The sequence below is a fragment of the Anarrhichthys ocellatus genome, unplaced genomic scaffold, assembly GCF_004355925.1.
Source record: "Anarrhichthys ocellatus isolate YVR2014 unplaced genomic scaffold, GSC_Weel_1.0 scaffold12, whole genome shotgun sequence".
NCBI lineage: Eukaryota > Metazoa > Chordata > Actinopteri > Perciformes > Anarhichadidae > Anarrhichthys > Anarrhichthys ocellatus.
In genome coordinates, this window is record NW_022280042.1 from 574,877 (window position 1) to 592,531 (window position 17,655).

At 42.7% G+C, this 17,655-nt stretch overlaps 3 protein-coding genes across 4 annotated transcripts in view; 2 read left to right on the top strand and 1 right to left on the bottom strand.

The window, feature by feature from the left end:
* Window positions 1–320: 320 nt before the first annotated feature.
* ddrgk1 (DDRGK domain containing 1) lies at window positions 321–6,700 on the top strand. The gene is made up of 8 exons (XM_031852413.1): window positions 321–518; window positions 2,279–2,428; window positions 2,679–2,800; window positions 2,919–3,020; window positions 3,098–3,220; window positions 3,311–3,349; window positions 3,435–3,540; window positions 6,300–6,700. The coding sequence occupies exons 1-8, from the start codon at window positions 431–433 to the stop codon at window positions 6,473–6,475; spliced, it is 906 nt and encodes a 301-aa protein (XP_031708273.1). The 5' UTR covers window positions 321–430; the 3' UTR covers window positions 6,476–6,700.
* Window positions 6,701–9,650: 2,950 nt separating this feature from the next.
* cars2 (cysteinyl-tRNA synthetase 2, mitochondrial) lies at window positions 9,651–16,632 on the bottom strand. 2 transcript variants are annotated; one of them, XM_031851981.1, is made up of 15 exons: window positions 16,263–16,631; window positions 16,126–16,176; window positions 15,931–16,048; window positions 15,783–15,854; window positions 15,268–15,373; window positions 15,092–15,172; window positions 14,518–14,647; window positions 13,491–13,624; window positions 13,051–13,118; window positions 12,897–12,963; window positions 12,448–12,586; window positions 11,032–11,155; window positions 10,639–10,737; window positions 10,074–10,274; window positions 9,651–9,982 (listed from the first exon to the last, which is right to left on the bottom strand). In XM_031851981.1, exons 1-15 carry the CDS (start codon window positions 16,502–16,504, stop codon window positions 9,896–9,898), a joined length of 1,719 nt encoding a protein of 572 aa, XP_031707841.1. In that variant the 5' UTR covers window positions 16,505–16,631; the 3' UTR covers window positions 9,651–9,895. The 2 variants fall into 2 exon arrangements, with proteins under 2 accessions (XP_031707841.1, XP_031707842.1); XM_031851982.1 differs by lacking the exon at window positions 9,651–9,982 and having other exon boundaries at window positions 10,182–10,274; window positions 10,644–10,737; window positions 16,263–16,632.
* A 6-nt stretch (window positions 16,633–16,638) lies between these two features.
* Window positions 16,639–17,655, top strand: part of atg3 (autophagy related 3) — a 6,808-nt gene continuing 5,791 nt past the window's right edge. The window contains exons 1-3 of the mRNA XM_031851984.1: window positions 16,639–16,848; window positions 17,053–17,094; window positions 17,198–17,247. Coding sequence (XP_031707844.1) covers window positions 16,777–16,848; window positions 17,053–17,094; window positions 17,198–17,247 — 164 coding nt within the window. The 5' untranslated portion in view covers window positions 16,639–16,776. The remainder of the gene's footprint in view (window positions 16,849–17,052; window positions 17,095–17,197; window positions 17,248–17,655) is intronic.

Consider the following 17,655-nt stretch of genomic DNA (forward strand, 5'->3'; position numbering starts at 1 on the left):
AATCTGAGGGAATGCACATTCAAAGGATTACTGAGCATAGAGAGCACAGGTTAGGGTACTGTTCTGTAGGGTACATTCTTAAGGAACACAGAGGGTTATAGGATGGAAAAGCAGGGATATGGTACAAGGTTGCTTGTCAGAGGCTAGGATTTTAAAGGTCTAGGGAGGATAAAATACAAGTTAATGTGGTACGCGTGGAAAGATTGAAAGTCTATTGGGTGATCCACACTCCGGAGCAGAAGATGGCGGTAATGCACCAACAAGCTGAAGGCCAACCGGAATCCAGAAGAAGAAGAAGAAGGTATGCAGTTTCTACGATCCGCAAATAATCCCATAGAAGAAGAAGTATCACAGCGCCTCACAGTAAATGGAGATAAACGTGGACAACAATAGTATATATGTTCAGTGAAAGTATATTTTTAGAACAGCTATGGATATAGAGCTGTACCTAATAGCTGCTGCCATCCTCATTGTGCTCATTTTGTTTGCGTTAAAGGTGCGGAGACAGACACAGCAAGGTAAGGAGCCTTAAAGCTAATGTTAGCTAAACGGTACACATTGTGACCTAACAGCTAAAGTCAATGTTAGCATAGTTGTGAACAAGCCGTTGCAGTTTGACATAAGGTTTGTAACGTTTCCGACACAGTGTCATATTTTTGACATAATGTATATTTCAGCACGTTGACATGTTTTCTACTGTTAGGAAACGTCAGCTCACAGCTGTTAGTCCGTCATAACTACGGAGGCTGCAGTGTGCCACGTGAACCTGAATGATTGTTCTCCACCTCTGACCCTTAATCAGCACTTTCGTTGGTATCTATTTAGTCATTGTTGAAGTGAGTTATTCTAGACGTAGTTTGTTTTCTTCTTTTATTGAAAGCGATCAACTGAAAGACTTTAGTTGTGACAGTTGTTCTCTTTGGTGCATGTGGTATTTGTTATTTACACATGTTGTCACATAGATGTTATGCGAAGCTGTACATGGGGGGGACTTAGGACCCAGGGGAATGGGGGCGAAGCAGGGCAACCTGGGAAGGGGTCTGGACTGTGGGGTAAGGTACCGGAGCAGCTATGAAATAAGGAGTTGACTTAAGAGCAGTCTGTTCTCACGTTTATTTCTAAACACGACAGTGCATATGATAGCTAACGTTAAACTAAATGTGATGAGACATATCTATCCATCCATCCATCCATTTTCCTCCGCTTATCCGGGGTTGGGTCGCGGTGGCAGCAGGCCAAGCAGGCTGACCCAGACTTCCCTCTCCCCCGCAACATTTTCAAGCTCATACTGGAGGATCCCGAGGCATTCCCAGGCCAGCTGGGAGACATAATCCCTCCAGCGTGTTTTGGGTCTTCCATGGGGTCTGTTCCCAGTTGTACGTGCCCGGAAAACCTCCAATGGGAGGCGCCCAGGAGGCATCTTAATGAGATGCCCGAACCACCTCAGCTGACTCCTTTCGACGCGGAGTAGCGGCTCGACTCCAAGCTCCTCCTGATGACCGAGCTCCTTACCCTATCTCTAAGGCTGAGCCCGGCCACCCTGCGGAGGAAACTCATTTCGGCTGCTTGTAGCCGCGACCTTGTCCTTTCGGGTGAGGGTCGGAACGTAGACCGACCGGTATATTGAGAGCTTTGCCTTCCGGCTCAGCTCCCTCATCACAAAGACGGTCCGGTGCAGCGCCTGCTTTACTGCTGCAGCCGCACCGATCCGCCTGTCGATCTCCCGCTCCATCTTACAATCACTCGTGAACAAGACCCCGAGATACTTAAACTCCTTCGCTTGAGGTAGGCACTCTGTCCCCACCTGGAGGGAGCAATCCACCGGTTTCCAGCAAAGCACCATGGCCTCAGATTTGGAGGCGCTAACTCTCATCCCCGCTGCTTCACACTCTGCTGCAAACCGCCCCAGTGAATGCTGGAGGTCACGATCCGAGGAGGCCAACAGGACCACATCATCTGCAAACAGCAGAGAGACGTACCTAGTCAGGACTAAAGACCTGACCAGGACACCCGGAGCCCAAACTGCTTTCACCAACAACACATTGTTGCAGGTTTTTTAAATGTTGGAATGTTTTTAACCTTATTTTGATTCTATGACTGGATAGAGCACAGTGTGATTATGGTAAGGACATGGATGCACCAGACTCACTCCAGTCACACTGTCTAACCTCAGGGTAGTGATCAGAGACTCTGATCTGAGGCCAGTGGTATGTGAAGTCTTTGTAGTCTTTACACATAGACAGTACTATGACATGTGGTGTGTCCTCTCCATGCGCAGCTGATGAGGAGCAGCAGAGGGATGTTGTCCGGGCAGCGGGGCCCCCTCAGCGGGCAGCAGAGGAGCGAGGAGCCGGGATGCCTCGCAGGAGGAGGAACCTCGACGCGGTGATGGCCAACAGACGACCGCAGAGAGAAGCTGTGGAACCCGGTAGACTTATAAACAGGCCTTTAAGCAGTGTCCCACTGAGCCAGCAGGCCCATTACCAGGCACCTAAATGTTGTATCAATGATATCTGTGCTTTTTCTTCCATGAGATGGTCAGATGTATCTCTATTAGATGCTGCAGAATGAGTTAATAACAATGTCAGTGTTACATTGATGCTCCCATCTCAACAGACGTCTCGTGACACATGTCATGTGTGATGTAGAAGAACATGTAACACGTGTGCTGCTTTCAGAGGAAGAGCGTGTTGAGGAGGAAGAAGAGGGGGAGCAGCAGGACTTCCAGCCGACTGCAAAAGTTGGAGCCAAGAAGCAGAAGAAGCTGGAGGAGAAACAGGCCAAGAAAGCCCAGAGAGAGGTGAGGGCTTTCTCCCGCTCACTAGTTAGTGGAGCTAGTCTCACTGGAAGAGTGGACCAAATGACTCATTGTTCAACAGTTGAGTTTGCAGTAGCATCCAGTGTTGGTTTATTTCCAGGTGGAGGTGGAGGAGAGAGAGGAGAGGAAGAGGATGCAGGAGCTCAGAGAGCAGGAGAGACGTCATGAGGACGAGAGAGAGCGACAGCTGGAGCAGAAACAGGTCACCACTCACCAACTCATTCCTCCCTGTGTGTCGCTACGAGGAGGTGCTGACACTCTGTGCTGGTGTTTGTTTAGGAGGAGGAGGAGCTCCGGGCTAAAGAGGAGCAGGAGAAACGGGAGGAGGAGGAGTACTTGAGGCTCAAAGCCTCCTTCACCATAGAAGACCAGGGCGAGGAGGAGCAGCTCACTGAGGACCAGGTCACAACTCTCTGAGCTTATATTTCCATTCCTCTGTCTTTAATCTATAATACAGTTTATTAATAAAGTGTTTGTGTTCTTTCCTCTCAGTCACGCAACCTGCTGCAGGACTTCATCCAGTACATCGAGGTGAGAGCTGACGGACTCCTGAGACCCCAACCTGTGCTGGACTCTCTGAACCTAGTATCCTTACAGTGTCTCCTCTGTCCTGCAGAGCTCTAAGGTGGTTCTCCTGGAGGACTTGGCTTCTCAGTTTGGGATGAGGACCCAGGATGCTATTGACCGCCTGCAGGACCTGTTAGCTGAAGGCTCCCTCACAGGTAAACTTCTCTAGCTCCTTTGCTGCTGGGTACCACCTCTTCCTTTGTTTTTATTGTTGATGTATTTGTACGTGCCTGGACCATTCTATAGGTTTATGTATGCTTGTTCGACAGTTAGGAGTAAATAGAAACACATTTTATTGCCATCATGTATATACTGAAGGCTGACTGTAGACTGAGGAGAAAACCATGCTTTAAAGGTGAGGATCGCCCCCCGGGGGCTCAACTTCTATCACTGCTCTTCTGCTCATGAAACTTTCACGTGCTCCCTCACCAGTACTCAGTGATTCCATCACCACATTTCATCTGTTACAATCCTCCATTGTGGATTGGCCAGATATCACCCCTGATACGATAGATGTTAAACACTACTGTACTACATTTCAGAGGTACATATTGTACTTTTTGCTCTACTACATTTCAGAGGTACATGTACTTTTTACTGTACCTCATCTCAGAGGTACATATTGTACTTTTTACTGTACCTCATCTCAGAGGTACATATTGTACTTTTGTGTGTGTGTGTGTGTGTGTGTATATATGTTTATATAATTTTCAGCAATGCTTTTCAATTTCTTTTAGCTTTGTGCATTGAAACACATTTGACTGCCTGAAATGCATTTTCTAGTTGTAATTACATTGCGGATGCTCGGGCCCTATTGAAATTCAAATACACATAGTACATTGGGGTACTTGCCATGCTCAAACTCCCCAAATTTTGCACACTTGTCAGGCCTGGTGACAATAGCCATCTGATATACAGCGGGTAAAATAAGTATTGAACACGTCACCATTTTTCTCGGTAAATATATTTCTAAAGGTGCTATTGACATGAAATTTTCACCAGATGTCGGTAACAACCCAAGTAATCCATACATACAAAGAAATCCAAACAAATAAGTTCAGAAATGAAGTTATGTGCAATAAAATGGAATGACAGGGGAAAAGTACTGAAATTGATAAAATACTTCGTACAAAAGCCTTTGCTGGTAATGACGGCTTCAAGACGCCTCCTGTATGGAGAAACGAGTCACATGCATTGCTCAGGTGTGATTTTTGGCCCATTCTTCCACACAAACAGTCTTCAAATCTTGAAGATTCCGTGGGCCTCTTCTATGAACTCTGATCTTTAGTTCTTTCCATAGATATTCTATTGGATTCAAGTCAGCTGATCATCTGGACCATTCTAGCAGCTTTATTCTAATAGGCGGACCGCGGTCCGGATCTGGACCCAGACGCTGTCATATCCGGACCCAGACGTATAAGTGATGGATAATTGAGAATTATACATTTTGGCGGAGCGCTTCTATTTTAACCTGCAAAGCTTTTCTAGCTTTTACGGCACTCATTCAGCAGTCCAGGAAATACACCGACCAATCGCATGCATTGTAAATCGTCTCACGTGATGCTATTCAGCCAATCGAATATCTGTATTCTGAAAGTCATCGTGAGTCGAGTGAGATTTACACACAGACAGGGGGGAGACGGAGATAGAGAGCAGTGGGTGAGTGAGTCGGAGAAGCAGTTTAACATGGTGTGCTCCAAAAAGAGAAAAGTGTACCGCGAAAACAGAGCTTTTAACAAAGAATGGACAGACTCTTATTTGTTCATTCTTCCTGCTGGCGCTACTAAACCACTCTGTCTCATATGTTCAGATACCGTGGCCATTATTAAATGCGCCAATGTGAAACGCCACTACGAGACCAAACATAAATCTTTAGACCGAACACTCCAGTCTGAACTGAGGGCAAGATGTTGAGATGTGTAGAGATTGTTTATTATAAAGTTGACTGAGACCAGCCACACTTTCCTTTTTTCAACTTCATTAACTTTTCTAAAATCAAGCACTTTCTTTTAAGAATCAAGTTTTTCAAAAATTCTTTTTTGTGTATTTTATTTTTAGATGGAGCCCTTATTTTACTAGAAATGAGAAAAGAACATTTACTTATGTATGTTATTTATAATCCATCCAGTTATTTTTATTTATCTATCTATCTATCTATCTATCTCTATATATATCTATCTCTATATATATCCCTGCTCTAAACCATACGTGAAGTCAGCCATTTAGATTTTTGTGTAATTTTTAAATAGATTTTCGCCCTTTTGTAGTCTCTATACTTTAACGAACTCCTCTTAGGGGATTTATCTGATCCATTTCAAATTTGTTCAGTACAATCTCAAGACCTTTGTGATTTAAAAGTTATTAAAGCTTTACGTATGCTTGAATGTCTTAGCCGTAGCGGGCGGCTAATTTACGTGATTCCCCATCAAAAAAGCTGATGTAACTCAGCTGGACTTGTTCTAAACGGTCCCAAACTTCCCATGCATGACAACTCATGGCCTGAGGATGTCTACAGGCTCATTTTCACTAATACTCACAGCGCCACCTGCTGGCGAAAGCAAAAACTGCGTTTTCTGACAAACAGCATTCGATTTACATGACTTTTACACTATGCAGTTTACACTTGATATAGAGCTACATAATGCATATTTGCGCGTCTTCTGTAGCGCCACACAGCGGATACAGGAAGCGGTGGACTATTTCAAAGCATCATTTCCAGCATCAGGCGGTCCACGCAGGAAAAAAAAGTCCTACTTGCTGTCAGACGGCTGCAGACGTTCTCGGCCGCGCCGGCCGGAGTCCCGCCGGCACCCCTAACGCACCGGAGGATGCGAGGGCCCGTTCATCGCTGCGTGCAGATTTAATTATTATTGTGTCCTCTCTGACATGACATGTTGTGTTTTGCTGTTTACAGGAGTGATTGATGACAGAGGAAAGTTTATCTCCATCACTCCAGAGGAGCTGGACTCAGTGGCTCAGTTCATGAGGCAGAGAGGCAGAGTGTCCATCACAGAGCTGGCTCAGGCCAGCAACTCTCTGATCAACCTGCTGCCTGATGGACAGCTGCACCGCAGTGATCTGGTGTGTTAGAAGGTTGGACTCACTGTTTTGTGCCCGGTGATGTCATCATCTGTTGTCCTTTATAGTGACATCACGGCTCAGTTGCCTTTATTCACTTGAGGTGTCCGACTTCACAGATCAGGACCGTAACATACAATGACTACTGTGTATGACGTTAAATTGACAAACCCATCATCACAAAAAACAATTTAACATTATTGTGAAAATAAAAAAAAATGGAAACAAATAGTTTGAGATTCATGTGGACTTTGTCTTTTTTACTGTGACATTACATCATATAAGGGCTGCAAGCTTGTAAAATGTACTAATTAAACAAGTTCACACCAACGTGTCAAAAACACTTTTCAAATCCATCTAAATTGATAAAGATGCAGAGTGCTGCTCGAGCTTTTCTTTTAATAAGATTCTACGTTTTGAAGTAAAACTAAGTGTTGGTAACACAAGTTTAATTGATTCAAATATTACAAGGAAGGTAGTCCAGGGTCAAAAAGCAGAAACATCTTATTGAAAAACAATGACCATAAATCAAATGTTTAGTGTGAAAGGGTACTCTTCACAGAAGTCCCATTTAAGCTCTATGAATGGAACATTGGGCCAAGAAGTCTTCAGGTCCTCTGGACATTGATACTTCATGGTTACTAAAACACAGAATACTAGCCGTACTGTGTATCAAGCCCATGGAGCAGCTTTTACTCATATACAACTCCTGTTGTGCTCCTTATTCTCTATATATCCACCCATTTTCATGAACTGTGGAATATTCCATTATTATTTACAAGCCTTTTTGTAACCACACCCATTTATTATCCATCATGAGCCCATTTCTCTGCTAATATTTTCTACTATTGTTTCTGGTGTTTTCCAAAAGCATATTAAAAGTATATCTATTCATTGAGTGGTTGAGATGAGCTCTCTCTCTCTCTCTCTCTCGTTTAGCGCTTTACCTGAGCTGTGTGGATTTTTTTTTTTTTAATCTTCATAAAATCTACATTTCTGCCACATGACAGTTTTAAGGGGTGTGCATCACAGCAACGAATTGTTATTCAGGTTCAACCATCCTCAAACTCTTATGAGTGCCCTGTGCTGTAGGCTAATCCAACACATGTATGGCAGGTCTGCTTGGCTCTTTATTGAATTTACTAGCTATCTAACCTCATCTAGCATCTGTGTAGCTGTAGTTAGCCTCATGCATGTCGGTTTAGTCTAGTTGGCTTCCATTGAGTGGCATGAGCCATACCGCCAAATATAGAAATAAAGCTTTTCTTTGACAAAAGTGGTTCTGACTGAAATTGAGGCCAGGCCACAAAGTCGAGCTCAGCTCACACCCCATCAGCTGATTTCCTTCTAGTCCCACAGGGCGCCTGTTTAAGCTGCTCTGGACTGCTCCGTTCCAGCTGCTCCTCTTCATGTTTTGACTTCATATCACTGATGTTGATGCTGGATCTGTTCTGTACCATCAGAGGTCCTTGCTGCTGCTCCCAGAACAGCCATACCGCAAAAAATATGTTCAGGTGCTGGTCATATAATTAGAATAGCATCAAAAAGTTTATTTATTTCACTAATTCCATTCAAAAAGTGAAACTTGTCTATTATATTCATTCATTACACACAGACTGATACATTTCAAATGTTTATTTCTTTTAATTTTGATGACTATAACTGACAACTAAGGAAAATCCCAAATTCAGTATCTCAGAAAATTAGAATATTACTTAAGACCAATAAAGAAAGGAATTTTAGAAATCTTGGCCAACTGAAAAGTATGAACATGAAAAGTATGAGCATGTACAGCACTCAATACTTAGTTGGGGCTCCTTTTGCCTGAATTACTGCAGCAATGCGGCGTGGCATGGAGTCGATCAGTCTGTGGCACTGCTCAGGTGTTATGAGAGCCCAGGTTGCTCTGATAGTGGCCTTCAGCTCTTCTGCATTGTTGGGTCTGGCATTTCGCATCATCCTCTTCACAATACCCCATAGATTTTCTATGGGGTTAAGGTCAGGCGAGTTTGCTGGCCAATTAAGAACAGGGATACCATGGTCCTTAAACCAGGTACTGGTTGCTTTGGCACTGTGTGCAGGTGCCAAGTCCTGTTGGAAAATGAAATCTGCATCTCCATAAAGTTGGTCAGCAGCAGGAAGCATGAAGTGCTCTAAAACTTCCTGGTATACAGCTGCGTTGACCTTGGACCTCAGAAAACACAGTGGACCAACACCAGCAGATGACATGGCACCCCAAACCATCACTGACTGTGGAAACTTTACACTGGACCTCAAGCAACGTGGATTGTGTCTCCTCTCTTCCTCCAGACTCTGGGACCCTGATTTCCAAAGGAAATGCAAAATTTACTTTCATCAGAGAACATAACTTTGGACCACTCAGCAGCAGTCCAGTCCTTTTTGTCTTTAGCCCAGGCGAGACGCTTCTGACGCTGTCTGTTGTTCAAGAGTGGCTTGACACAAGGAATGCGACAGCTGAAACCCATGTCTTGCATACGTCTGTGCGTAGTGGTTCTTGAAGCACTGACTCCAGCTGCAGTCCACTCTTTCTGAATCTCCCCCACATTTTTGAATGGGTTTTGTTTCACAATCCTCTCCAGGGTGCGGTTATCCCTATTGCTTGTACACTTTTTTCTACCACATCTTTTCCTTCCCTTCGCCTCTCTATTAATGTGCTTGGACACAGAGCTCTGTGAACAGCCAGCCTCTTTTGCAATGCCCTTTTGTGTCTTGCCCTCCTTGTGCAAGGTGTCAATGGTCGTCTTTTGGACAACTGTCAAGTCAGCAGTCTTCCCCATGATTGTGTAGCCTACAGAACTAGACTGAGAGACCATTTAAAGGCCTTTGCAGGTGTTTTGAGTTAATTAGCTGGTTAGAGTGTGGCACCAGGCGTCTTCAATATTGAACCTTTTCACAATATTCTAATTTTCTGAGATACGGAATTTGGGATTTTCCTTAGTTGTCAGTTATAATCAAAATTAAAAGAAAAACATTTGAAATATATCAGTCTGTGTGTAATGAATGAATATAATAGACAAGTTTCACTTTTTGATGATATTCTAATTATATGACCAGCACCTGTATTGTGGTCCTGACTGAAATGTAATTTTTAGGATTTGTTTGCAGCACAAATTACTTTTGTAGTGAGTGCAAAGAAATACCACCAGTCTTCTAATCTCACAGTTGGTAATATTTCCCAAAATATCAGAAGTGTTGCTTTAATATTAATTCAATCATTAGACACTTTAAAACATGTGGCAGCATTATAGTGTAGCTCAGCACAGGACCTAATGTGGGGCTACTCTGAGGAAAACAGCCAGTCCTCAGAGAGAGCCTTCTGCGTTCCGCTCCACTTTCATCGTCTTTCACTTAAAGTTAAATTGAGTCCACAAGCCTGAAATACAGAGGCAGTCTCCAAGGCCGCAATGAGTTTCAGCTGGATGTCTCCTGGTCTTCATCCTGGACCGTCTGACTCCCTGTTCTCGGAGTTAGCTCCCACGTGGAGGTGGCTCCTCTGTCCTGTAAAACAAGAACAATACATCTGTCCAGTCTCTGTGGAAAAATAACATGTATAATAGTTATTATTTTGATGTGAGCCGACCCAGCATACCTTTATCAGCACACCCAAGGGTGCCAGGTCATTTCTGAGGGTGTCACAGGCTTTGAGGAGAGGGATTCTCTCTGGGTATAGTCCAGGTTTGGTCGGGCCATCCTGAGGAACTAGTGCGAATGCTCGAACTTCACTTCTGAAATGAGTCAGCTGCTCCACAACGGCCTCCAGACTTCCACCACTACGAACCTCAGCAGCCTCCTGCACAGGGGAGGAAAGGTGTGTTTATAATCTGGACTCCTGAGTGGAACAGTGAGGGGATTTATGGAATATAACATTCAGAACTTTGTTTTCATGAGTGTATAAGCACCTGAAACTAAGAATCGTTGTGTTTTTATTCATATCTACATAGAGAACATGTTTCTACAGCAGCCCAGAAGGACCAACTGAACTCTGGCTCTAGAGAGAGAGTACGACATGTGAATGTAAGGATGCAGTGAGCATCTCCTCTGCTCTGTGTCGAGGCTGAGCTCTACTATTGCACTACTTTTGTCAATCCCACATTTGCCGTCCTGCTGCCGGTTTAGAATCTCTAAAAATGTAAATGTTCTCCCTGAGCTCTGACCTTACTGTGCAGCAGATCGATCCCAAACACGTCCAAGACGTCTGTGATGTAGCGGACCATGGCTCCGAACACCGCAGGGCTCCGAGTCACTCCCTCACACTGAACACATACAAAACACACGTCATTCCAGCCAGGGTTCAGTGTCACTAAGATGCCGGGGATCGAACCGCCTAGCTTTCAATGTGCTTGTTTCCACTGACTCTTCATGATTTCTAGTGACATGACTGTGGATGGTAAACAGTTAGTCACATGGTCCTACTTGTCGATTATAATGACCCCAGAGTTTTTCTTCTAGCAACTCAGGACAAGGGTTACCTTTGGTTCCACTACTGGTAACACTGATCATCACAACTGTAACCTTTAGTCTGGTTATGGAATCCCACAGTGCGTTACCTTAGAAACAGGCTGCAGCTGGCGGTTCCCATGATAAACCAGATTCATCACAGCACTGATGGCTCTTGGGGTATCGAAGTCATCTGCCAGAGCTTTCACCACGCTGGATTTAATCTCAGCCAACCTGAAACACAACAACACCAGTTGTCAGAAATAGACAACCATTTGGCATTTACTTCTTTTTTAAGGGGGTGAGGGTTCACATATACAGTCAGGGCCAGAAGTATTTGGACTGTGACACAATTTTTCTAATTTTGCCTCTTTACACGACTCCAATGGATTTCAAACTAATCAGTGAACATGTGGATGAAGTGAAGACTTTCAGCTTTAATTCAATGAATAAAACAAAAATCACATTAAGCGTTTAGGAATTACAGCCACTTCTACACAGTCATCCACATTTTGAGAGGCTCAAAAGTAATTGGACAATTGTCTGACAAACGCTTTCATGGCCAGATGTGTCCTGTTCTGTCACTATTTCATGACAAATGATGCCGACAACAGGATTCAAAATGTTGTATTTGCAGTTGGTAGCTGGTCCTTGGAACTCTCAGCATGCGGACCAAAAAGGTGTCGATGCAAGTGAAGGAGAACATTGTTAGGTTAAAAAAAAACACTTAAACCATCAGTCAGATAGCAGAAACATTAGGATTGACCAATTTAACAGTTTGGTACATTCTTAAAAAGAAGGAATGCACTGGCAAGCTCACCAACACCAAAAAGCCCAGAAGACCATGGAAGACATCTAAAGTGGATTATTGCACATTTCTTACCTTGGTGAAGAAAAACCCTTCATAACATCTACTGAAGTCAAGAACACTCTGGAGGAGGTAGGCGCGCCATTGTCAAAGTCTACAATCAAGAGACGCCTTCATGAATCTAAATACAGAGGGTTTACAACAAGGTGCCAAGTCAGTCACCTGATCTCAACCCAAGTGAGCAGCTTTTCATTGACTGAAGGTAAAACTGAGGGCAGAAAGACCCACAAACAGCAGCAGCTGAAGGAGGCTGCAGTGAAAGGTCTGGCAAAGCATCTCAAAGGAGGAAACTCAGCATTTAGTGATGTTTATGAGCCAGACTTCAGGCAGTCATTGACTGCAAAGGATTTTCCTCCAAGTATTAAAGCTAATGATTATATTCACAATTATGTTAGTTTGTCCAATTACTTTTGAGCCTCTGAAAATGTGGATGACTGTAGAAGTGGCTGTAATTCCTAAACAGTTAATGTGATATTTTAGTTTTATCCATTGAATTAAAGCTGAAAGTCTAAACTTCAACCACATGTTGACTGATTAGTTTCAAATCCATTGGAGTCATGTAAAGAGGCAAAATTAGAAAAATTGTGTCACAGTCCAAATACTTATGGCCCTGACTGTACATATATAGATATATAGTAACACTACAGTGAAAGTGTACCTCTCCCAGAGAACAGCTTCCCGTACAGGTGAACAGTGCAGCTGCCCCTTCATGTAGACCGTAGCATCGTGGATGAAGGTGGAGATGGTTCTCAGAGAGGTCCGAGCCTCCAGCATGCTGCCGTCACTGTAGTCTACACCTGTGGAGACACCACAACAACCCAGGAATGCTCTTCAGTTCAATATTCTAAACTTGCTTTTACATTATGCAGTTACCAAAATATTTGTTAAAAACAATAGTTATGGTTTACTGTGTTAATCATTTTAATTTATTATGTTTTTAAAATCATAAATATTACAAATATACAATTATAATGTATTTTTCAATGATTTGATTCCTGATATGCTCTTATATCACATTGCACTGGACAAAAGTAGAGGATGAAGAAACGATATGCAACCATAGTACATAGTACTATATACACCATAGTACAGTCACTACACAAACACCTGATCTGTATTTGGTCAAAAGACAAAACATCCGGAACTCATTTGCAGAGTAAGACTGCAGGAAATCCTACAGGGAATAAAGAAAGACACAAGATTATTTTCACACACTGCTACATACAATGTGAAAGATACACAGCTGTTAGTGATGACTTACCTTGATGGTGACAAAGTTCTTTAAAGATTTAGACATTTTCTCTGCACTGCCTTTTAGGTGTAAGTGGCCTAAAAACAAAAACAATGAAAAATAGAAATAGTAGGCTTTGTAAGGTTTAGAGACTTAACATATGTAGAGTTTTTCAGCTGTGTTCAGGTTATTTAAAAATAAAGGTCAGGAATATACTTACATTTTCCTTTTTATTTAATAATTCACACTGTATGTAGAGATTATTTTGTGTTCAGAACTTTGATAACTAGTGCTCCGGTACAGCTGATCACTACATCAGGACTCCGTTAGTCACTTGCTGGCAGTATGAGGAGGAGGAAACTAGACAGTGGAGAACTCTACACCAGCTACGTCTGCAGGAGGCACACATCATTGCTATCAATAGAATAGTGGAGTTTAGGAACAAAAACAGTCTGGGATTTAGGATGTACCTGAGTGGAGGAAGTAATTTGCCCATTGTCCACACAGGTGATAGGCTTCACTCTGAGCGACCTCATTCTCATGGTGAGGAAAGGCCAGGTCGATCCCTCCAGAGTGGATGTCCAGCTGACTCCCAAACACTGAGCTGAAAGCAGCACAGACAACAACCCTGTAGACGGAGGCTGAAGAGCATGCTGGATCATTATATATCCACATTAGATTATTATTCTGATAGTTTTAGTGCTACTACTGCTATCACTACTCTCATTTTATGAATCATTTCTGTCATAAGCCTTGAATGTGTTCATTCTGTACACATGACATCTATCACACTTCTGTCCATCCTGATAGAGTTTCCCTCCTCTGTTGCTCTCTCTCAGGTTTCTCCCCGTTAAAGGGTTCTGGGGGAGTGTTTCCTGTTTTGATGTGAGGGTCCTGGGACAGAGGATGTTGATGTGTACAGATTGTAAAGCCCTCTGAGGAGAATTTGTGATTTTAGACTAAACAAAAAATTAAATTGAATAAAGCAATCTATTGATTTCCATGAATTGATAATTCTGTAAAATACCAATCACAAGTTCCAAGAGACCATAGTGATCTCTCACAACCGCAAATTTTGTCTGACCATAGAAATGGAAAGATATTGATTTTACAATCATATCAAATTGAGAAAATGATCAACCTTATACTTGATAAAGGTAGTAAAGTTGAATAAAGTGTGCAGTACAGGCTTCCTTCTCTAGATACTCTACAGAAATATCAGTAATAAACCCAGTTCACTATTAGATATGAATGGTCCTGAAATCCTTTCATATTACTCGTGTTTGTTCAGAACCACATTTCTTAATCCTTCAAACTACAAGAAAAAAGAAGCATTGGCTCAAAGTCATCTATGAAAGTCCCATAGATCTTAATGAAGAATTCTGTTCTTCAAGCTTTAAGGGTCTGCTTATGTTGAAGGATAGACTCTCACATACAGACTAAATATAGTATAGACTATACCAGACTAGATGGAGCAGACAGATTGTGAATCCAAACCTAGCGACGGTGGAGCATTCGATATGCCAGCCAGGTCTTCCTCTGCCCCACGGAGAATCCCAGGATGGTTCCTGAGGTTTGGACGGCTTCCAAAGAGCAAAATCCCTCCCGTCTCGTTTATTTGAGTTGCCTGGAGAACAGTCCATTAGTAGAGCTCATATACATAGAATGTGCCTAATACGGGACAAGCAGTGCCAGTTTATCAATTTTATCAGTTTATCAGTTTAATGCGTACGAGTCTCGGAAAAAGTTTGAATGGCTACTGAAACTTGGCCAGGACTCAAAGAAGAACAGAGAAAACAGCTCTAGATAAAACACTCTGTTGTTACTCATTACTGCATCATTTTAGAGTTGAGGAGAGTTTCCCCACCAGACCGGGTTTACAGTTTGCCACTTAGGACTGAACAAATCAGGTTTAAGAAATCTGTGATTTCCTTTTGAAAAGGGGAAAATAAATCACACCTCTGCTCTACTTCAGACCACAGGAAGTACTACACCTGGTGGGAAGAGTGGAAAAGATCAATCTCTGTCTTCTACAGACCTGTGGTCTAATAAAACTACACGAAACACTTACCAGGTTCTACCTGACAACCCACAGCTCCCACAAACTTGCCATAACGATGACCAATGGACTGGATGTCAAAATACACGTCACCTACAATCAAGGCATATCACAAATGATGACTCAGGTAATTAGCACATACAGACATTATTTCACGGGACAAAGTACAATAATTCCTACATATTCACCTTCCTTTGTGGCATAAGCGTGTCCGTTTTTCACGATCCCCTCAATGAAGGAGACAATGTGATGCACATTGTCAGTGACTCTTAGATACACTGCAGGAGGAGTCACCTCAGACACAATGACAGAAGATGGAAGTTTAAAGATAAACACACATTTGTTATGATTGCACTTAAATGATAGAAATATACATGTTTAAATCTAACTTGGTCATGACAGGTGGAGCAACAAGATATACTACATTACTATCTGTTGATAACATGTTGGTATTATTCACCGACTTATCTATGGTGTATGTTGTAATAGAATACATTTTTCATCACAGATGCACTTGAGAAAACATCCTCCACCAGATCTCTATTACAATGTGCAACTCACACCAAACCTATCTAAATTGATAAAGAGCACTACAGGAGAGAGGAAACATTTGTTTTTTTATTTTAGGATCAAAAATAATACACCATTTATGTCACCCTTAAAGTAATTTAAATGTGATGGTAGAAAAATATGACTCACACACCTTTAATGACAGCATATCCCTCTTGAATTCCTCCTCGTACACTGAGGCTATGGTGGTTGGAGAAACATTGTCCTACAAAACAAGGGAAACATGTTCTCAATAAAGAGGCGTACACATTATAGGCATAGGGATGGCTGATGTTCCTTACCTCCAAACTTCTTTTGATAATCTTGTCATCTATGTCAGTGATGACCATGGCATGGATCACAGTGATTCCAAACAACCTGGACAGGATCCTCTGCAGAATATCAAACCTGACATACGAGCTGTGACAAGACATATACAAAGTTATTTAACGTCAACCACATTATGTACACAACATATAAAGTGTTTCTATCAGTACCAGGCATGACCCAGGTGGGCGTGGTCGTAGACTGTGGGTCCGCAGCTGTACCTGTGACACAACACACGTGACATACAGTGTGAGGTTACCATGCACGCTGTGTACAGTCATCATACAACCAGATTCTGTCATTTTACCAGGTAGCTACTCCTTCTCTTGCCAGAATGAGAGGCTCTTTCTGTTTGGTCAGGCTGTTGAAAGTCTTTAAACCCGTATCGAACCCGCTGGGTCTAACCCAGGTCTTCCCTGGACCACTACCAACGCTACAGGATCCTGGTCTGTGTTTCACAGCGTGGACTGACTGAGCTGCACAGAAAGCACCGCGGAGTACTTTTGCTTTCGTCCACATAGTGACACCCGGCTGTGTATGAAGCAACATGATAACTGCTAGCTTAGCCTAACAGTTTGTAATGTTAACTAACGTGCTAGCTAATGTTAGCAGCAGACCATCTCCACACACTACGCGCTATTTCAGCGACTATTTTCTCGCGCATTTACGTTACCTCTACCCTTCTCGCGAGAGTCGAATACCGGAAGTGTTGAGACGTGTCATGTGATCTAGCTGGCACTGTGCTGGGGTAGCTATGTGAGAATAACTCTTTTTTAATTCAACAGAACAGTGAAGGTGTTATCCAAAAGGAGCAGCACAAGATGCAGAACGTGATAAACTCGGTGAAGGGGACGGCGCTCGGAGTGGCGGAGTTTCTCACTCCAGTGTTGAAGGTAAACACTCTCTGAGCTAGCTTGTTGCTAGCTGGTGGCTACTCTGACATGTTAAACACGCAGGAACACATTATCAAATATATCCAGTCATGTTGTTGGTGCTCTAACGTTACTTTATGTTCAAACATGAAGTTTTTAAGTTACAGCCGGTGGTTAATGCTATAACCTTACATGTTAAAGCCCTGGTTCTGTTCTCCATCACAGGAATCTAAATTCAAAGAGACTGGAGTCATTACACCAGAAGAGGTGAGAACATACTTCTTAAAGGTCCTGCAGCATATTTCAATTATGTGCTACATTACATGACCTTATCTAAAGTCTACTTCCTCCTCTCTGCTTCTTGTTTTAGTTTGTAGCAGCTGGGGATCACTTGGTTCACCATTGCCCCACATGGAAATGGTGAGTGTGTGTCACAGATAAATCCATTCCTAATTACACATGTGAAGTAGGATTATTAGCTCTTCAAAGCTATATTTAAGTTTTGCAGAGAGAGTTCACAGACCAGGTCCAGCAGTGGTTATTATTTTTTATATATATATATATTATGATGTCATTATGTTGTATTGTTGGAGGAGCTCAGCCTCGACACAGAGACCAGAGGAGATGCTCACTGCAGCGTGATAATAAATGACACCAAAACATTAATAAGTACTAATAAAATTAGCAGTAACATGGGGGCTCATCAATACTCTGGTCTTTAATACTTTAATACTTGGTTTCAGTACTTATCCTACTTCAGATAACCTAAAAACGTGGTCGGCTCTCTCTCTCTCTCTCTCTCTCTCTCTCTCTCTCTCTCTCTCTCTC